An 18,632-nucleotide genomic window follows, 5' to 3' on the forward strand; every position below is an offset into this window, starting at 1 on the left:
CACGGACTACCCGTTTTACCAATGAGAAAACCGAAGCTCAGAGAGGCTGTCAGTCTCTAGCCCTGGTCACACTGGACAGGGCCCTCCAGGTCGGTCTAATTCCAAACCTGCTCTCTTCCACCCTGTCTCTCTTTAAAATGTAGCTGGTGACCCACTCACACATCAAAACTCAAATATCTTAACGGGAATGGATTTATCATTTACTGATAACCACTGCTTTCCTTTCCAATAGGTGGAATGTGAAACCTGACTTGGGGAGGGGGAAGAAATAAGAGGAAAGTGCACATCTACCTGACAGTTTTGTTCAGGGTATGACAGGATCCAATCCCTCCCGAGATTTGGCTAAGCCCACATTCAGCAACCAGCAATTGTGAGACAACTGGTAAAAGTGATAGATTATTCATTGACTTTTTTTTAACATTTGTCATTCAACGTTCTTTTTCACACACTTTCACCGTATTTAATGAAAACGTTATTTAAAACTTACCTCAGAGGTCATAGGAAAGGCCAAGGTATAAAAATAAAGAAGTTTCCACGAGAGCAAAATGTATCAAGCGTTAAGTCATAGAGTTCTCAACACAAATACGACGTGGCCCCCGGTCCGGTCCACTCCTTCTCCACTGTACCATTTTCAAACGGGACGCCTCTGCCTTCTTTGCTAACTAGTGGTGCCCAGTGGTGACACTGCCACCTCCCAGCTTCACATCTCCCATTTCAGGCAGTTTAGGGCGAAATACCATTATAACGAGCGCCACAAGTCATAAGAACGCTTTTGAACAATCTGAATTTACATTCTGGAGTTCCAGTACCAAAGTGTTTTGAACGTTTTAGACAAAGTAGATTCCAGTCAAAAACCACCGTTCTGTTCTGCGCGGCAAGACCTCAACTTCACACAGCCGCCAGCAGCGGCGGCGCCCGCGCAGCGTAGCATCTCCCGCCAGGGCCCATCGCACATGCGCAGTCAGCCGCCCCGGGGGCCGCTCAGCCCCGCCCCTCAGAGACGCCGGGTTCCCTGAAAGGTACAAAGCGTCGAGACGCACACGCGCGGGCCACAGCCGCGCAGGCGCAGTGGGGGTGCTGTCGCGGAGTCGGTCCCTCTTCCTCTCAGCGGGCCGGGGTCGTTGGTTTGCTAAGTGCAGTTGGGCCCGGCAGGTGCTGAAAGGCAGGGGTCGTGGACCCCCGCCGGGTTCCGGCAGCACGGAGGTGCAGGGTGTCGCCGAGGGTGCGGGGCCGGGCGCCGGGGCCCCCGCCCCTACTCTCGGCCAGGCCCTGGCTCCAGCCCCCGTCCCGGCCCCGGCCTCGCAGTTCACCCTGCTGGTGATGCACCCGTGTGGAGGGCAGGACGAGGCTGCGGCCGAGGGCGTCCTGAGTCAGGCTTCGGCCCTAGGGGGCAGCGCCGGGGCGGGCAAGCCGATTCAGTACCTGTGTGAAGTGGCAGGGGATGGCGAGGAGGAGGCAGGCGAGGACGAAGCCGACCTGCTGGACACATCGGACCCCCCGGGGGGAGGCGAGAGCACGGCTAGTTTGGAGGATCTGGAAGACGAGGAAACTCACTCGGGGGGCGAAGGCGGCAGCGGGGGAGCCCGGAGACGGGGCAGCGGCGGGGGCAGCATGAGCAAGACCTGCACCTATGAGGGCTGCAACGAGACCACGAGCCAGGTGGCCAAGCAGCGCAAGCCGTGGATGTGCAAAAAACACCGCAACAAGATGTACAAGGACAAGTACAAGAAGAAGAAAAGTGATCAGGCCCTGAACTGTGGTGGGGCCGCCTCGGCTGGCAGCTCAGGAAACGTCAAACTGGAGGTATCATCTGGGGTCTGGGGGAGTGGGAGGTGGAAGAGGAAACCCCACTCTTAGGCAGACTGCATTCCCGGCGCCTGCCCACCGGCTCCTAAACGGGCCAGGTGGCAGTGGCTGGACTTGTGGCTCGGAGTTAGTGAGTGCTTGCCCTAAATTGAAGTTTATACACACGTGTGAAAAGTCTTAAGAGTTCTGATGCATCCTTGTGATAGATGAATACATTTCAGTGAAAATGATTGACATGTGAGCAAAGCTGTTATTTCAAAGATCTGGGATATGGGCTGGAAGGACAGATAGTAAATGATTGATCTGATTCATCAGTGGAGGAGCAGGCAGAGAGAATTAGGAACCTAGATGAAATTGGTACTTTGGAGAAGGTAGTCTCTTCCTGTTTTCACTACCCTATTCTTAGTATCCTTTTCTCAGTATACCTAGTGTTAGTACCCTGTTCTCAGTACCCCTACTAGGAGTAACTTTTAGTGTTCTTAATGTTAAATTCTCTGTTAACCCTATTCTCAATACTCTATTCTTAGTACCCTATGCTTAGTTTTCTGTTCTCAGTTAATTTTACTCTTAGTGCCCCAATTCTCAGTAAATAAGCATCTTGCTTATTACAGAATGAAAGTAAGGATAGTCATTTGCCTCTCTGTTTGTTCCAAAGGTACTCATTCACCCCAGAATTCTTTCCAGAGAGAGGAGATAATATACTTCTTTTCAAGAAAGAAATATTTTACCTGTAGCTCCGTTCTTTTTTTGATTGTTTAGCACTTACATCTACAATTTGAGGAAAATGTATGAAAGGAAACAGACATTGAGTTAGTCTCCTCCTCCACCTCCCCCAACAAAAAGAATCTTAGTTTTCCTACTCTAAAGTAGTTTGCATGATTTTTTAGGGAAGAGAATTCATTGCTATAAGCAGCAGATACTAGCCATTTGTATTATGGGACACTTCACCAGCTCTGAGGAATCAACAGCTGCAAGTATTTATCTTTGTTGAACTGAGTGTAAAGAAAATAACTAATGGGGACAGTCAGGTTACAGTAAGGGCCAACTTTACAGCGCAGCTTTAGTAGTGGCGATATTGTAGGCTGAGATATTCTTTGCAGAGAAAATACAACTCAGTATAAGCCAGAAAGGGCGCTGAAAGTTTACGCTTAATCTGGTAAGTTTCTTACGTGCCAGGCACTGTGCTGTGCCATGAGTGGAGTCTCAGACCCTTCAGCGATGAGACAGGTACTTCAGTTCCCATACGTAAAATACGAGGCACAGAGAGGTTGAGTAACTTGGCCTAGCTCATCCAGCCAGCAAGTACTCAAACCCAAGCAATCTGATTCTAGAGCCTTCACTCTCATCCCCATGCTGTACTGCTTCCCTAGAATTTTTGTGGTAAAAAGAGAAGCACGTCTTCATAAAGGAAGGGAAGTGGGAATACAGAAGACACTTGTGGGCAGACAGCAAGGGGACTGTTCTAACTCAAGTGGAATATTTATGTGGAAAGTTCACGAAAGACAAATTTGGAAAGAGTTTGAAGCCAGTTTGAGAATGGTATTGAATGCCAGGCTATGGGATTTGAATTTGAAGTCTTCAAATGAAAGTTTCTAATTAGAGAGTGACAGGGGCGCCTACTCTGATGGGGTGAATTAAAGTGAAGGGTCTGTAAATTTAAAGACTTGTTAGGAGATGATTACAGGAGGACTGACAGGTGGTGACGGGGTCTTCTGCCATAGTGTGAGCAGCAAACTTGGAGATTAAGGTATTTAACGATCAGTATTTCTTACACAAATCAAGGTTAAATGAGGAACAAATGTATATAATATTTAGTTGATGTGTCTAGAAATTGTGCTGTGTAAGAGACACATTGAAGAACCAGGGATAAAAGAACTGACCTGTGGGATTGAGCAGTATCGTTAGATATCTAAAAGGCGATTATTTGGAAGAAGCAGATTTATTTTGCATAGTTCTGAAGTAACTAGGACTTTTAGGTGACGTCACAAGGGATATATATTTCAGCTGAACCTAAGTAAATGCTCCCTAAATGTCAGTTATTCAAAACCAAAAGTTGGTAACTCCTTAGGACAAAAACTGTTGAAAATTTTTGAAAATGAAATTCCAGCACTTGTAGAAGTTTGGACTGGATGACTCAAGGTTATTTTCATTACATGCTTCTGATTTTTGTGTTATTAACATTCTGAATCTACATATGCTTTGTGTGAGGTTGTAAGAATACATTGATTTCAGCATTCCACTTCTTGTGCACATAAGTGAAACAGTCCCATTGAAACAGTCCCATAAGTAGTTAATCCTATGGGGAAAGAGGAAGGAAGAAATTATTTTTGCTCTCTCTGGGTAGTAGAATACTCTCTTTACAGTTTTTTCCATTGTGAGACCTAAGATGTTTAGGGATTGAATGTTTTTTAGCATCAGATTGATAAACTTAATAGTGAAAGAGAGAGAAGCGATATTCTAAAAGGAAACTCGGAGGCCAGTAGAGAGACGGTCAGGAGAGAAAACTAGCTTCAGTAATAACCTAAATAAAGAGCAGAGAGATAAGAGTAAATTCATACAAGGAACGGCTTATGTGAATTTATATATGTATGAAACATTTATAGTTTTCTATTTATATTATGTCTAGTCAGAATTTTTGGAAGTGCTCAGTATTGTATCATGGTTTTGTAAGAGCCAAAATGTTTCCGTAAACTAGAACAATATTTTGCTAGCCTGGAAATTCATAAATATTGACGATTCTATCAGGTAACTGGGGATGCACATTAGGGAGGGAGCGCTGCTGATCTTGCTTGAGTCAGGATGGAGCAGAGTATCATGTCATCTTGGCAGGAGGCTACTTATACCAGTGCTTGCAGTCTTTTCAGAGCCAGTTTATCATTTTTCTCCTGGTGACTTCTAAATTTTGAAAGCTTTGTCTATCAGTTGCTTCTTTAAGTAATATTTTACTGGCCTTGCCATGTTTTTGTTGTTAATTTGTTTGTTATTGTTTTGTTGGGCAAAAAGCTATAAAGACTGTCCATTAGCACTATATAAATTGCCTTTGAGTTGATATATGCCATCCAAAGGCAGGCAACCTTTGTTCTGGCCTGGATAGCTCTATCTGAAGAGAATGTGCAGTTTCCATTTGTCTTTCTTTTGGTAGTATCGAAAATCACTCACAAATGATAAAATAGGTCCCCTATCCCTACCCCTGCCCCACTATTGATTTTGAGACCTTCTAGAGACTGAAGATCCCAGCTTGGAAATCCTGGAGGGAGAGGGAGTGAGGAGTGTTATCTAAAATTAACTGCCAACACTTTGCCTGCGCCTTAAAAAGGGACTTTCGCAACTTCCCACAGGGACTGGACAAGAAGGAAGAGAGGCAAAGACCTATCCATTACATCAGTGAAATGCTTCTAATCATGGATTATTCTATCAGCATTTAATCCTATTTGCATTTTATCTTTTATCTCAGGAAAGTGCAGATAACTTACTCTCCATTGTTAAACAAAGAACAGGATCTTTCGGGGATCGACCTGCAAGACCTACTCTTTTAGAACAAGTGTTAAATCAGAAAAGACTGGTAAATATCTGTTTGTTATAAATGGAACTATTTAGCTTTTGAGATTTTAAAACCTGTTGAACTGGTCATCAGAATAGAATACACGCTGGAATCTGATAAAGACAAGATTATAAAGAAAATTTGAACTTGACTACATAAAAATGAAGACTGTAGTCAAAAATGGCAGTAAAAATATGCAAACTTCATAATAACATAGGAAAAATATTTGCGAGAGATGTAAAAGACTGGTTCATGTGGCTGATATTTTTGTTATACAAAATATTCATACAAGTTGATGAGGAAAAAATTTTGGCTTTAACACATTGCAAAAAATATAAACAGGAAAAAAAGAAGAAATGCTTCCATTAAATGAAATGGAAAGGTATTTAATATCAATAAAAATCATGAAATAAACAGTACAATGAGTGCAAATTATTTAAGTGGTAACACACAGTGATGTGGAGGTTTCCATGAGGTGTGCACTCTCATTCTGCTGACGCCACCACATGCTGGTACAACACTTTAGAAAGCAGCTGGGCGGTACGTGTCAGGAGTCCTTAAAGTGGTCATCCCTTCACTCAGAAATCATACTTACCATGAAGACACTTGCAAGAAATGAATCCTAAATATGGACAAAGTTAAGCATAAGGATGTTGCCAGAAATGTATTCACCACAAATAGTAAAATAATAGTTCAAACAACCTCCTTTTTCAACAGTCTCATAACAGCTAAGTAGACTATTGTGCATTTACTTATTTAATAGAAGGTTGGGCAGTCTTTACAAATAAATTTTAAACAAAACTATTTAATAAATAGAAAATGTACTATACTAGAATATTAAATTCTAAAAATCAGGATTTAATGATAGTATTTCCACTGTGTTTGGTTTATCTTGTTCAGTTTATTGGGTCCAAAGTTTTTTTCTTCATTAATTTATATAAGCATTTTATTACAATAAAGACATATTAGCCATAGTCTGTTGTTTTTGTTATATAATTATAATTATATTTAAAGGTGGTAAGTGTGCAGAAAAATATTGGTTGTTTTAGAGCAGTTGTATTTTCTGAAATTTTGGTAATGTGCTAATATTACTTTTATTAATACATATATACCTATACACACACATCCATAATTTTTAATTTCTTCAGAAAAACTTTGTAAGCTAGTGAGAGGAACTTGAGTTCCAGTACTAGTCTTACGTGTATGTATTTTTAAACTGATATTTAACTGCCGTGTTCACATGGGCGCCTTTTCGTTTCCTTTTTTTCCTTGCTGTAATCGTGGACCAGTGCTGTTCTTGGCTCTTCGCTCTGATGTTCATAAAGCGTATACATGCTGGCATGTCATAAAAGCATTTTCTTTGTAAGTGAAGTCACCAGTAAGATCGGGTTTCACCCATTATTTTTAGGTTTTAGTATTTTGGTGTAGGACATCAAATTTTATTATTAGTTTGCAGTTTAATTGCAGTGCATCAGATGCAAAGACTTGTTTTGTAAGCATATTATATCTTGTGTGATGATGTATCAGAGTAATTTTATAGCGTGAATACAATCTAATCCCATAAGAATATTAATAAATATATTTTTTCTTTTTCCTTTTTAAGTCATTACTAAGAAGTCCAGAAGTGGTGCAATTTTTACAGAAACAGCAACAACTATTAAATCAGCAAGTTTTGGAGCAAAGACAACAACAGTTTCCAGGAACATCGGTGTGAGGGAATTTATCCAGCTTGACATGTTTTTTTACCTTCTTTTAGTAGATGGACATATTTTTATACTAAAGATAAGTGGGGTGAGATATGCCAGTAGAACATAAACAGTCATTTTCCTGTAAATGTACGTGTGTGTTTGAGGACAAATGATTATTGCACATTGTGCACGTGATCCTTTCAAATTACCATGGATTTGAATCAAACTTATCTTTCCAAAATAATATTTAATCACATTTTTTTTAAACAAAGTGTTTCTCTTCAGTCATTGTTACTGAAGGTATTGAAGCAGTTGCTTTCTGTGGAAGTCACGAAGTCAATAGATATTGATCTTGGATCACCTAGCTCAGTGGTTCTTATCAAGGGGCAGTTGGAAATGTATGGGGATGTGTTTTTGCTTGTCACAGTGACCTTGAAAACTGATGGGTTTTAGTGACTGGGCCAGGAATGCTAAGTGTCCAGAGTGGTTCCCCACAGTTAAGAATTATCTTGCACACAATGCCAGTAATACTCCTCTTAAGAAACACTGAGAGCTACTTGTGATGATAAAATGTATTTGGGGCACCTGGAATCAGGTTCTCGTAATAACCTCTTCTTTGCAGTTAAGACTGGAGCTGTCAAAGAGGTAAGCGTATTTTATACCTATAAGGACAGTGATCTTGTTAAATCTCTGTGAAATTAGGATGTGCCTGTCTTTTCAGAGATGTGCTGGTAAAACCTGAGATGGGTTAACTAAGTACTCTGGAATGAGTGCATCTCCTCAAGTTGGCTTCTCCACTTCATGTTCCCTATTAGTGTCGAGCTCTTTTGAAGCAGACACTCTCGTGTGTTGAATTTGTGAACAGTATGAATGTATCTCATCCCACCAATGTCAGGATAGAAATAATTTTTTACACTCATTTTTTTTCAAAAAGAGATACTGAAAATAAGAGTAACACTCCAGCATTTTGTCTGTTTTTCAACACTGAGCTATTTTAAGATCGTGTTGTTCCTAAGTAATGTTCAGAGAGTGATGGGTAATCTGGATAGATACTTTTATTTTTCCCTAGGAAGATTTTTAAAAGGCAAAAGTTACCAACAGGAGTATCAAATCAAATCTCAAGAAAGTATTTCTAGTGTTAAGACAGTAAATGCATGTGCCTCAAGTTAAACTATGCAAAAATTTGCTAGTCTCTTGGGTTTTAAGCTCTGAAATACGTATCAGGTTAAACTTCAGTCATAGCTCTTCTAAGAAGTACTTAAGAAGAGAAGGAATCTTTTGTTCATTTTTTAATATGTGTTTTATACTTGCATATCTGTGCAAAAATGCTTTTACAAGAACTATTCATTAAAGTCCAGTTGTTGACCTTTAAGTTGTCTTACTCTTACTCACTTATTCTAATCCTTAGTTGCTTCCCACCAGATGCAGAGGAATTCACTTACATTTGTGATTAACTGTTAGTTTTTTTTCTTACTTATGGTGTTGGGAGCTTTATTGAATCCCTACAGTGTAAGTTAACTTTTGTAGTAAAATAAAGAAAAACCAGTTTATCTTTCTTCCAGTGGAGTATGAGGATTAGGAAAGGAGGGAAAGTAACAGTCCAGTGAGAGCTGAATTGAAAGGAAAGGGATTGAATTAACTAATTTATATATATATTATATGTATTTATATATATATATATATATATATATATATATATATATATACACACACACACATACATATATATATAAAATATATATAAATAAAAACAGTGATGATTTTTACTTATTTGGGGTAGATTTCTTGCAGTGTGTCCCCAAATTTTTATCCCTCCATGTATTTATAACTCTTGCAGTATGATTTTGCTGTTCCATCCACTGAGAGAGTGAGTTTATTTATCCCTTAAATCTGGAAGACTGGCCTCGTGACTTATTTTGGCCAATAGAATATAGAGGAAATAATAATATGCCAGTTCTGAGTAGACTTCCAAAGGTTTTGAACACTTCCACTTGTTCTTTTAGAATCCTACCCAGCTGCCACGGTAACAAACCCAGACCAGCCTATCCTGCAGGATAATAAGACACATGGCCCAGGCACCTCTGTTGTACCAGCAAGTAGCCAATAAACAGCCAGACATGTGAGTGAGGCTGTGCTAGAGTGGCTGTCCCCCCAGCTAACCTGCCCACCAACTTCAGGTACATTGGATCTGGCCCAAATTGGCAAAACCACCCTGCCGACCTGTAGACTTGTGAACAATAATAAATGCTTATGATTGTAAGCCACAGAGTTGTGGGGTGGTTTGTTATGCAGCATTCTTAAGACAGGTAACTGATACACCTAGCTGTGTAGTTATTGCTGTATAACAAATCACCCGAAAGTTTAGTGGCTTCAAACAACAATTTATTATTTTCTCACAGTTCCATATATAATTACTGTGGTTTTAAATAGCTGTGCAAATGCTTTCAGGGTAGGCATGGTAGACTGCTCTGATGGCCACAACAAAAGCTCCCACATGTGGCCTTACGTGATGTGGCCTATTAAGAACCAGATTTTATTTTTCTACCCCCTTGAATCCAGACAGGCCCTGTGACAGAATATGGCAGAGTGATGCTGTGCTAGTTTGTTTGAGGCTAGAGGAGATAGAGGATGTATAGATGCAGCATATTTGCAGTAATAACATGAAGTCATTGATAGCTTCCATTTTCCAGCAAAGCCATCTTCTATTCTGGAGTCAAGAAGAGCAGAGAAGCTGATAAGAGGCTTTAGGAAAAGGGGAAAAATTAGAAAGATACATTGAAGTCAGTAAGAGACAGTGAGTAGCTAGTAGCCCGCTAAGTCTCCTGATAACCTTTTCCCCTTCTTTCTTCATAATAGAATTTTTGGTTGGGAGTGTAGTCACCCAGTGAGACAGCTGATTCTCCCATAATGTCACGTGAAAGAATCCAGACAGAAATGATGTGTGGATGACTCCACTTGTTAATTCCTTTCCCCACGGCAGGCTGTATCACTTCATGTGTCCACCAGCAACAAGGGAGAATGTATTTTCCTCACATCTTTGCCAGCAGTAGGAGTGACTGCTCTTTTCTCACTTTTGCCTTTCTGACAGCTGTGCACCACTCGCTGTTAAACTTACTAGCATTTCCCTGAATACTGGAAAATTCGAGCACCCTTTCCTATGTTAAGCTATTTAGATTTGCTCTTCTGTGAATTGCTAAGACACATCCTTTGTCTGTTTCCATTAGGCTCCTTTTTTCTACTCAATGTGCAGAAGTCTGGTGACTATTATAAAAATTAACCCTGTGTCATTTTTATCCACTTCTGAAATTGGCCTGTTTACGTCTTTATAGTATCTTTTGCTGTATAAGCTTTCAATTTCTGAGTATTTCAGCATATCTGACACTTCTTTTATGGCTTGTGGGTTTCCAGTCTTGGCTTAAAAGGCCTCAATTTGGGATCTTTCAAATGGCTGTTGATTTATAATTTCCCATTTTTTTTCTAGAATTAGAAAATAGAATTAATACGGAGATTGTCAAATAGTCCGATTTCTTTTGAGTAACTAATTGACATAGGAATTTTAGTATTCTTACCATTAACACTCCCTCAGTTTCTGACTTTCTCTAGCTATTATCCACCTATCCACCATAACCTCCACCTACATCTGAGCCAGAGTAGCTTGTCTTTCACATGTTTATATTTTGGAATTCCACAAATTGTTTCTTTTGAATAAAGGGCTCCATTTCTTTTTTAAAAATTTAAAAGGAAAACTTTGATCAAGTTGGTAAAAGGCTAAGTATTCTCAAAATATTTGCATATTTTTCCCCGTCCATTTATAGACTGGCAGAAAATTTAAATGGAGGGAAGACAGAATTTACATTTTTAGGTATGTTCATATTCCTCTTGGATTTCATCTTAGTTCTTCCGCAGTAGCCTTCTTTAACACCTTTCTAATGGGTAATATCTAGTAACGTACAGATGTTTACCATAATCAGATTGTTCATTCTCTCCTATATACTGAATATCATTTAATATTTGCTAATATCCAGGGGAAAATAGCTTCTGTACATATCCTTCCTAAAATTACTGCAAGGATTGCTTCTCGGCCTTTTGGCTAAGATCAACTGTAGTATCTGTTCTTATCAGTTTAATATCTGATACATTCTCTATCCGAGGACAATGTATTAAATGGATTTTTGGAGCAAGGAATTGGAATAGGAGCTTGCTCCGTCCACTGCACGCACTGACCTGGTATCGCAGTACCTTCAGGAACGGTGCATCCCTCCAGGGGAATAATGCTATTATACAGAGTAGGAAATGTGCTTAATAAATATATTAAATAAAATTACTGCAAGGTAATGTCAAGATTCTGTATTTAACATCAGTTATCCCAAGATGTTTAATTCGAAACTGTTACCTAATTTCTCTATAGGGTGTTGGTCTTCAAAAACATCCCATTTTCAAAATAGGATTAAGAGCATCTTAAGGATCCAAATGCAATGAATCCTTCTGAGGTCTGCAGGGAAAAAAATGAGCCAAAAGACGTATAGGTATAGCATTCTTTATTATAAACAATCAGGTAACAGTGTAAGTGTGCATTTGAAGGATAACTGAAGCCTAGCTATAGTAAACAAAAACATTACTTACATAGAAAGTTTCTTTTTTGTTTGTTTTACATTAATTTGAACTTAACATATGCCGGGATCGCCTAATCTTGTCATATAGCTCAGCTGTTAAATCCATAACAGGAAAAGACAAAATCTGGAATGTGTGTTATATTTTGCTTTCTTTGTTGACTATATATACCAAATATTTGGGACATAGAGTTAAGCCGGTGCTTAAAGTCTAGCAAGTGGTATTTATAAAATGCTTTTGTTGCTGTGATGGGGGTATTCAGTTCCTTAGAAAACAAAGAAAAGGAGATTCTAAATGCTAGTTTGTTGTCCAACTTTTCTGACTTATACTGTTAAAAAACAAACAAAAAAACCAAACAAACATAAAGGAAATGTATTGAAAAGTGACATCTTTACAGTTCCAAAGCACTGGCAGGTATTAAAATATCATCTAACTAAAACAAACTTTTCACATCTCAGTTTTTTAACAGGAAAAATAACACCAAAAAACAGGCTTGAACAACACAATGTTCTGGGTCTTGTGAGCAGGCCAGGTTATTATTCTCTGTTGCATGACCCTTGTCCGTGGCAACCTGAAACATGTTTGGCGTTGCTGATGCAATTAACAGCTTAGCGCATCCACGTTGCCAGTTATCCTATAGAAGAAATGCTATGGCATTTTTTTAGATTGTTTTCCTCAGGGAGTGAATGCTAAATGAGCACATACAGAAGCCTGAACTCAAATACTGCATTACAATTTTTGACAATCCTTGCCAGTAAAAAAATTCCAACGTCTGGTTAAAACGTGAAAACGTTACAATGACTGAAGGGTTAACTTCTCATCAATTCTAAATTCTCTGAATTTCATGTCCCCTAATAAAGGCTTCTGCTGAGACTAGGCTAGTGATGGCGCACATGTACCACTTTAACCATTTATTTTTCAAGAAACAATTCAGGTTCACTGGGATATTCTGTCCTGGTTTCTCAAAGCTGCATGAAAAATCCAAAGTATTTTTTTTTAATGTAGTTTATAAGCAACCATTACCGATTAATTCTGTAAAGGTATAAGATTACCAAAGGATGAGTTTGACCACTTATGGAGAGATTGAAAAAGCCCTGTTTGATCTCTGGAGCAAAAATCAATGTACCTAATGCGCTTTCATGCAACAGTACTCATATGAGGGAGACTTCACCATATTAACGCCTTTTCCAAGAAGAGGGGAGATGGGGAATTACTGGAAAACAAAGAAGCAAAAGGAGACAAAAAGCAAAACATAAAACCCAGCCTTGAGACACAGAAGAAAAGCAGCATTTTTCCAAGGAAGTCTTTATCCATTACCTGACTGCTCAGAAGAGAAGGGAAATCTGTTTCGAAATAGAGCTAATTAAGAAATCAATTCCATTTTTTTCAAGCAAAAGAAAGATCACCTGTTTTGTTTTGTTTTAAAAGTTCAAAAACATGAAGATGGTTCTACTGATTTACTACTAGACTCTCAGCTCCAGAGGGCTGCGACGGTCTCGTTTGCGTTTGATTCCACAGTACCGAACACTGTGCCCGGTACATACAAGTGCACAACACATAGCTGATAAACCAGTACACTACGGGGGGTTTCTAAAGGCTAAATGGACCACGTAGCTTTAGTGTAAAATGTAATATTTTCTATTGTATATAGAAAGCTTCTATTAGATAACACTAGTCATTACAGGATGTGACAGTACTAGCTCACTCACACATCTTTTTCACACGATCATTCCTACCTTGAATACAATTTAACAAGAAACAACTACTATGTGCATTAATGCTAGAAAGAGATGAGACAGAATTGTATAAATGAAGAAACCTCTTGGATCACTGAAGTACCGTCTGTTACAAGCATAATTACCTTCTTAAATTATACATTTTTAAGAGGATGTGAAATATTTTTCCAAGCAATGAAGTTTTTGGTGGGTGGAAAGTACCTAGAAATTTGGGGAATTCTCTCTTTATCATCCAAGGGTAAATAAGAACAGGTTTTGGATTTTGTGTGCGTATTCACTCAAAGTCCTGTTATTCAGTACCACTGTTCCCCAGAAATGATAAGGATTATGAAATTATTATTTCATTTGGGAAGTTATTTCCAGGTTTGAGGCTGTAGCTTTACAAAAGGCTACCAGATGTGGTCAGCAGGTGATTTAATCAATAGAGATGTTACATTGAATAATTCATAAATTTGATGCTAGCAGTGTGTCTAGATTTTCTCCGAGGCTTCATTACATGATTTTGGTAATCTGTAACTAGTATTTGCCAACATGTGAGGAAAGTGTGGCAAAAAGAGTGCCCTCGCCTAGAGACTTAACGTGGGACTGTGGGGCGGTATCAGTAAACCTCTGGTGCTTCTGTCCAGTGCTCGTACTTCACCTGCTCCTCCTGCACACGAGACTCACACACACGGCTGCAGACTCCAAAGGCTGCAGAGCGGCCTGACATGAACCACCAGGGACACAGGAACCTGATCTCCCACGTGGAAAGCAGGCACCTCCGTGGGTGATTCGTGGACTAAGTTCTGCTCTTATTTTGCAATTTGGGAATATAGCTCATTTCATGTTATTTTCGTATTTATCTTCCCATATTAGACATTTTTTTTTGCACTGGTAGGTGACAAGGCAGCACGACTCTCAGCTTCACAGTTTCTCTTTTCCAATCACAGTTTAAATCTGTTCAGAATGTACCATTCATATCAGCACGAGAGTCCAGTTATAGGTATTTCAACTTCAGAAATGAAAGTTCACGTGACTTACATAACTGATTTTACAAGCCTGATTTTTTTTTTTTTTTGCCAGTAGCACTAAAAGTGAGGTTATTTAAATTACATGGGTCTCAGGGCTTTGTTTTGTTTTCAAGTGTTATTTGCTCTAGTGCTGCTAAGTTCCTGATTTCTGCAACATGAACAGTTTTACTGTGTTTTTTTCTGGACTAGCCACACAACATGCCTTATATGACGCGGCTGCTGAAAGCTGCCTTTATTCTGCCAACACCCTTCAAACACTATCCACGCAGTTGCCTCTCATTTGTTTTCTCCCAGAAAAGAAGCTGCTTTACTAGAACACAGGCGGGACAAACCTGCTTTTCAAATCGCATCGGACTGGCACCAAGTTAACCAGAAAGCACGAAACACATGGTGATACAAAATAGGAGTAGTATATATTATATGTATTTACACCTGTAAGCAGAAACTTCAGTTAGTTGCAAATCTGAAATGATATAAGCCACTGCCTGCAACAGCATCTATTCTATAGAAATGTGGATTAAGACAGGACCGTTAAGACACTGAAGAAATCGGGTTGTGGGGAGAGCCCATTTGAGTCAGAACTTTGTCCAACCACTGCAGTGGTCCATGAAGGTGGATCTCAATCCAGCAGGGGGTGCTCGTGACATCCTGGCGATGGTACTCAGCTCCCCAACCCTGAAAAGCAAGAACGGAGCCAAGAGTGATTGCGCCCCATCTTATGGGCAGCCTCCTTGGCATGCTGCCCCAGGGCTCACCCTTCCTTCCGAGTCTACTGCTCCTCCCCCAAACATCTTTATAAATGACTCTGCTGTCTCCTTCAAGTCTTCGCTGATGTGTCTCCTTTTTGATGAGGTCTACCCGGACCACCTTTCTGAAAAGATGCAACCCACCCCTTCCCCAGCACTCCAGTCCCCTTCCCCTGTTCTACCCTTCTCTTTCCACTCAGCTCCTGTGTTACAGCTGTTGTTTATCGTCTGTCTCTCCCTACCAGAGTGCTGATTCCACGGGGGCAGAGACCTCTGAGTAATCACTGCTGTATCCCAACGCCTAGAATGGCGCCTGGTTCGGCACAAGGTAGGTGCTCAGTAAATACTTGTCGACTGACTGAATTCATCCTAGAATCAGTAAAATCAGAGTTGAAGGAGACTTTGAAGATGATCTAGTCTAGTCCATCACCTCCCAGTGGTAGCCACCGGTGTTTAGTCATCTATAATTTCTTTTATTCTTTATTTAAATTCTAATTATGTATTTTATTCAACCCAGTAAAACCAAAATATGATCCTATCATTATGAAATTATCAATAAGATATTTTACATTCTTTTTAAGTCTTCCTTTTTCCACTTTTATTCAGATGTAATCGATATACAACACTAGTAGCTTTAGGTGCACAACATAATGGTCTGATATATGCATATGTTTTGAAATGATTACCATAATAAGTTTCATCAACATTAAGCACCTCACATGATTGCAATTTTTTTTCTTCTGATGGGAACTCTTAGATTTCTTTAAACTTATTATTTGTAGTTATATTTGCTAAGGATTTATTTTTTTAAAGTCCCTGCAATATGAGTAACAGTTTCTTTCCTGTGAACTGTGTAGCTTATGAATTTAAACGTTGCAATCTGAGAAATACATCTAGTTGATCTTAGAAAAATCAGATTTTTATGCAAGCTTATCTTAGTGAAATAATTACCTTTGAGATATTGGCATTTCATCCTAATTTAGAAAATTCAAATGACTGTTCATTACTAGCAATTTAATGCCCTCTGCTGGCTATAAAGCATCAAAACATTTGAAAAGATTTTCAGATATTTGTTAACTGCCTTACAGTGTGAAAGTGCTTTTAAAGTTTAACAGTAAATCTGAAAAAAAAGTGCTTTGTCACCATGAAAGAAATGGGTTCAAGGAGACTTTTTAAATTGGAAACTATTTTTGATTCTTATTTTTTAATAATTACTAAAATTATAAATATAATAGATATAAGAAAAACAGCCCACTTATTTTTCATAGTAATTTTAAAAGCTTAATAAATAAATTTCACTTTAAAAAAATTTGGAACAAGCCATACTGATTCCTTAGATGGATATGTGACAATTCGAAAACTGATAGTTTGATAAACAAGTTCAGATTTTGAAATATTAGCATTATTTGCAAGTGCTTTGCAAGAGATGAAACAGTAGACAATGAAACTGAGGTCTTTAGTGTCAATGTGCAAATCCAGTTTGGTTTTCCTTCCCACTAAGTACCTTCCTCTGTTCTCCAACCTTCACATCAACTTTAACAAGATCTAATTTGAGAAATTCAACAGATATAAACAGAACATCTACTACTACTGTCTCAGAATTAATCATACCTTCCATAATGTTTCTATCCCAGCTTGTTTAAACCTTTATAAAACAGCACTTAAATCACACTATCTTATCTTAGAGTCAGTTCTGTCTGCTTTGTAGCTTATTTGTAAATATTATCTCCTCCGTTCGCCTATATGCTTTGTAAGAGTAAGGAGAGTGTCTTATTTGATTCAGAAATTGGCCAACATTTGGTGAGTGACAATAGTGCTTAGCAATTTAAGGGATGGAAAAACCTCTGTAGCATTAAGTCCTATACAGTTATTATTGTTACTTTATCTTCTGCATTAAAAAAAAGTCAGATAACTATCTCAACTTGGTTTTCCTCCAAAAGTAATACGCTTAAGAATTTTCTTAAAATTGCTAAGCAAGAGATTTCAAACTCATAGAGGAGCTCTTCTGAAAAACAATTAATTAGAGCCACACCCCCCCACCCCCCAAATGCTGTCTACTTGCACGGGCTGTCTGACTGCCACGTCAACTGAAGGGCGCTTTCGGTTTCGTTTTATTTTTCATTTTCTACCTTACAGTCAGGAAGCAGGTACTCCTCACCTTGACAAAACTCATCCGGATAGTGCACATCTTAGTCAACTCGTAGACGACTTCAAATCCGTGGTGGACGGACTGAGCGAGCAGCTGAGCAAACAGCTGGTTGTTGAAGATCTTGAGGCTGCAGCCGCTGGGGATCTTGCAAACAGTGGCCGGGTGGAAGCCGTGCTGGTAGTTGCAGTTCCGGCTCTGCACAAAGATGCTGCTGTCACTCACGCACTCGGCATAGACCTCGCCCCCGACGTAGTATAAATGCACACCTACGAGGCAGAAACAGTCCTCAAACGCCAGCCCCGCATTTAGCTTAGATGTATCACCATGTCCTTCTCACCCAGCTCTGTAACCTCAAGAGATATGACTGTCACCCGTGAGGTTAATTTTAATATCACTGATCATAGACTAGTAAAATGCGTGCACCAAAGGCTGACTTGTTTTCATTATAATCTGTTATTTTTTCCCATGAGCCCATTTTAAAGCGAACTGCAACCCCGGTTTACAATCACCGCTGAGAACAATGCGGGCTCCCCTGGGCTACTCTGGTCACTCTCCATCTCATGCTTGTTCATTCTAAAAGGAAGATCTCATATTAGATGCAAAATAAATGCATAACGTAGAAAACATCAGAGAGTCCTTCAGGTACATATGCAGATTTAGAAAACAAGAACTGGACGCAGATGATACCATAGAAATGCTACTTAGGTGCATACACTAAGTCCACTTCAGAGGGAGCAAGAAGTTTAAATTGTATTTTACCAACAACTGTAAATCCATTTTTCTCAATACATACCTCAAAGAGAACTATTCCCTTTTAAAGCTTATGGCATTCCATTGCAGACCATAGAAACAATGCTTTTTTTTTTTTTTTACCTACACGGACAGTGACATTCATGCCACCATTTCAGATAGCATATAAAGACTCACAATCCAAATGCAGTCCATGCTCCTTTGTCTCATGTTCTTGGAGCTAAACGGCAAAGAGCATCCTGAGGACGCTGCCGCTCCCTGTAAACTTTAGTTGATGCTTTCCCTCCAAACGTCTGGGTTTAAGATTCAACATAAATTGACAGCAAGGGCCTGGGGTTAGAGACAAGGAAGATGTTCTGGTCTAGTGAGGACTAAACACCAGAACGATCACTGTCCAACCTTTTACCAGAAACAGACTTCTCCAGCACTAAGCTAGCATCAACGTGATTGTAAATATACTCACCGTGCAGTGACAAGGGGTTTGCAGAAATGGTCCTGAATAGACTGAGAGTGACAGATTATAGCTCTTTTAAAAATGAAAATACAAAATTTTAAAACAGTAGAGCATGCAGACCTCCAGGGGTTCCCGGAGCCC

The 18,632-nt window shown here is 39.4% G+C and overlaps 2 protein-coding genes, 1 long non-coding RNA gene and 1 other non-coding gene across 8 annotated transcripts in view; 3 read left to right on the plus strand and 1 right to left on the minus strand.

Annotated features, from left to right (window-relative positions):
- The first annotated feature begins 1,060 nt into the window (after positions 1 to 1,060).
- Positions 1,061 to 8,407, plus strand: RFXAP (regulatory factor X associated protein). The gene is made up of 3 exons (XM_015244273.3): positions 1,061 to 1,803; positions 5,261 to 5,368; positions 6,951 to 8,407. The coding sequence occupies exons 1-3, from the start codon at positions 1,321 to 1,323 to the stop codon at positions 7,059 to 7,061; spliced, it is 702 nt and encodes a 233-aa protein (XP_015099759.2). The 5' UTR covers positions 1,061 to 1,320; the 3' UTR covers positions 7,062 to 8,407.
- A 1,435-nt stretch (positions 8,408 to 9,842) lies between these two features.
- LOC140701107 (uncharacterized) lies at positions 9,843 to 17,714 on the plus strand. Its single transcript, XR_012079945.1, has 3 exons — positions 9,843 to 11,561; positions 15,384 to 15,466; positions 17,275 to 17,714. It is a non-coding gene; the product is annotated as an uncharacterized lncRNA (long non-coding RNA).
- On the plus strand, positions 11,106 to 11,296 carry LOC116283410 (U2 spliceosomal RNA). Its single transcript, XR_004193009.1, has one exon. It is a non-coding gene; the product is annotated as a U2 spliceosomal RNA (small nuclear RNA).
- SMAD9 (SMAD family member 9) overlaps positions 11,557 to 18,632 on the minus strand; it is a 51,710-nt gene continuing 44,634 nt past the window's right edge. For all 5 annotated transcript variants that reach the window (XM_072976146.1, XM_072976148.1, XM_072976149.1 and 2 more), the window contains exons 5-6: positions 17,297 to 17,553; positions 11,557 to 15,067 (exon numbers count right to left, since the gene is read on the minus strand). In XM_072976146.1, the coding sequence (XP_072832247.1) occupies positions 14,924 to 15,067; positions 17,297 to 17,553 (401 nt within the window). In that variant the 3' untranslated portion in view covers positions 11,557 to 14,923. The remainder of the gene's footprint in view (positions 15,068 to 17,296; positions 17,554 to 18,632) is intronic.

The sequence above is a fragment of the Vicugna pacos genome, chromosome 14 (assembly GCF_048564905.1).
Source record: "Vicugna pacos chromosome 14, VicPac4, whole genome shotgun sequence".
Lineage (NCBI taxonomy): Eukaryota > Metazoa > Chordata > Mammalia > Artiodactyla > Camelidae > Vicugna > Vicugna pacos.

Excerpts from the sequence above, each read along its gene's own strand:
- RFXAP (XM_015244273.3), top strand. The coding sequence starts at position 1,321 with ATGCACCCGTGTGGAGGGCAGGACGAGGCTGCGGCCGAGGGCGTCCTG. Across the intron at positions 1,804-5,260 it reads CAGGAAACGTCAAACTGGAG|GAAAGTGCAGATAACTTACT; the intron begins GTATCATCTGGG and ends CTTTTATCTCAG. Across the intron at positions 5,369-6,950 it reads TGTTAAATCAGAAAAGACTG|TCATTACTAAGAAGTCCAGA; the intron begins GTAAATATCTGT and ends TTCCTTTTTAAG.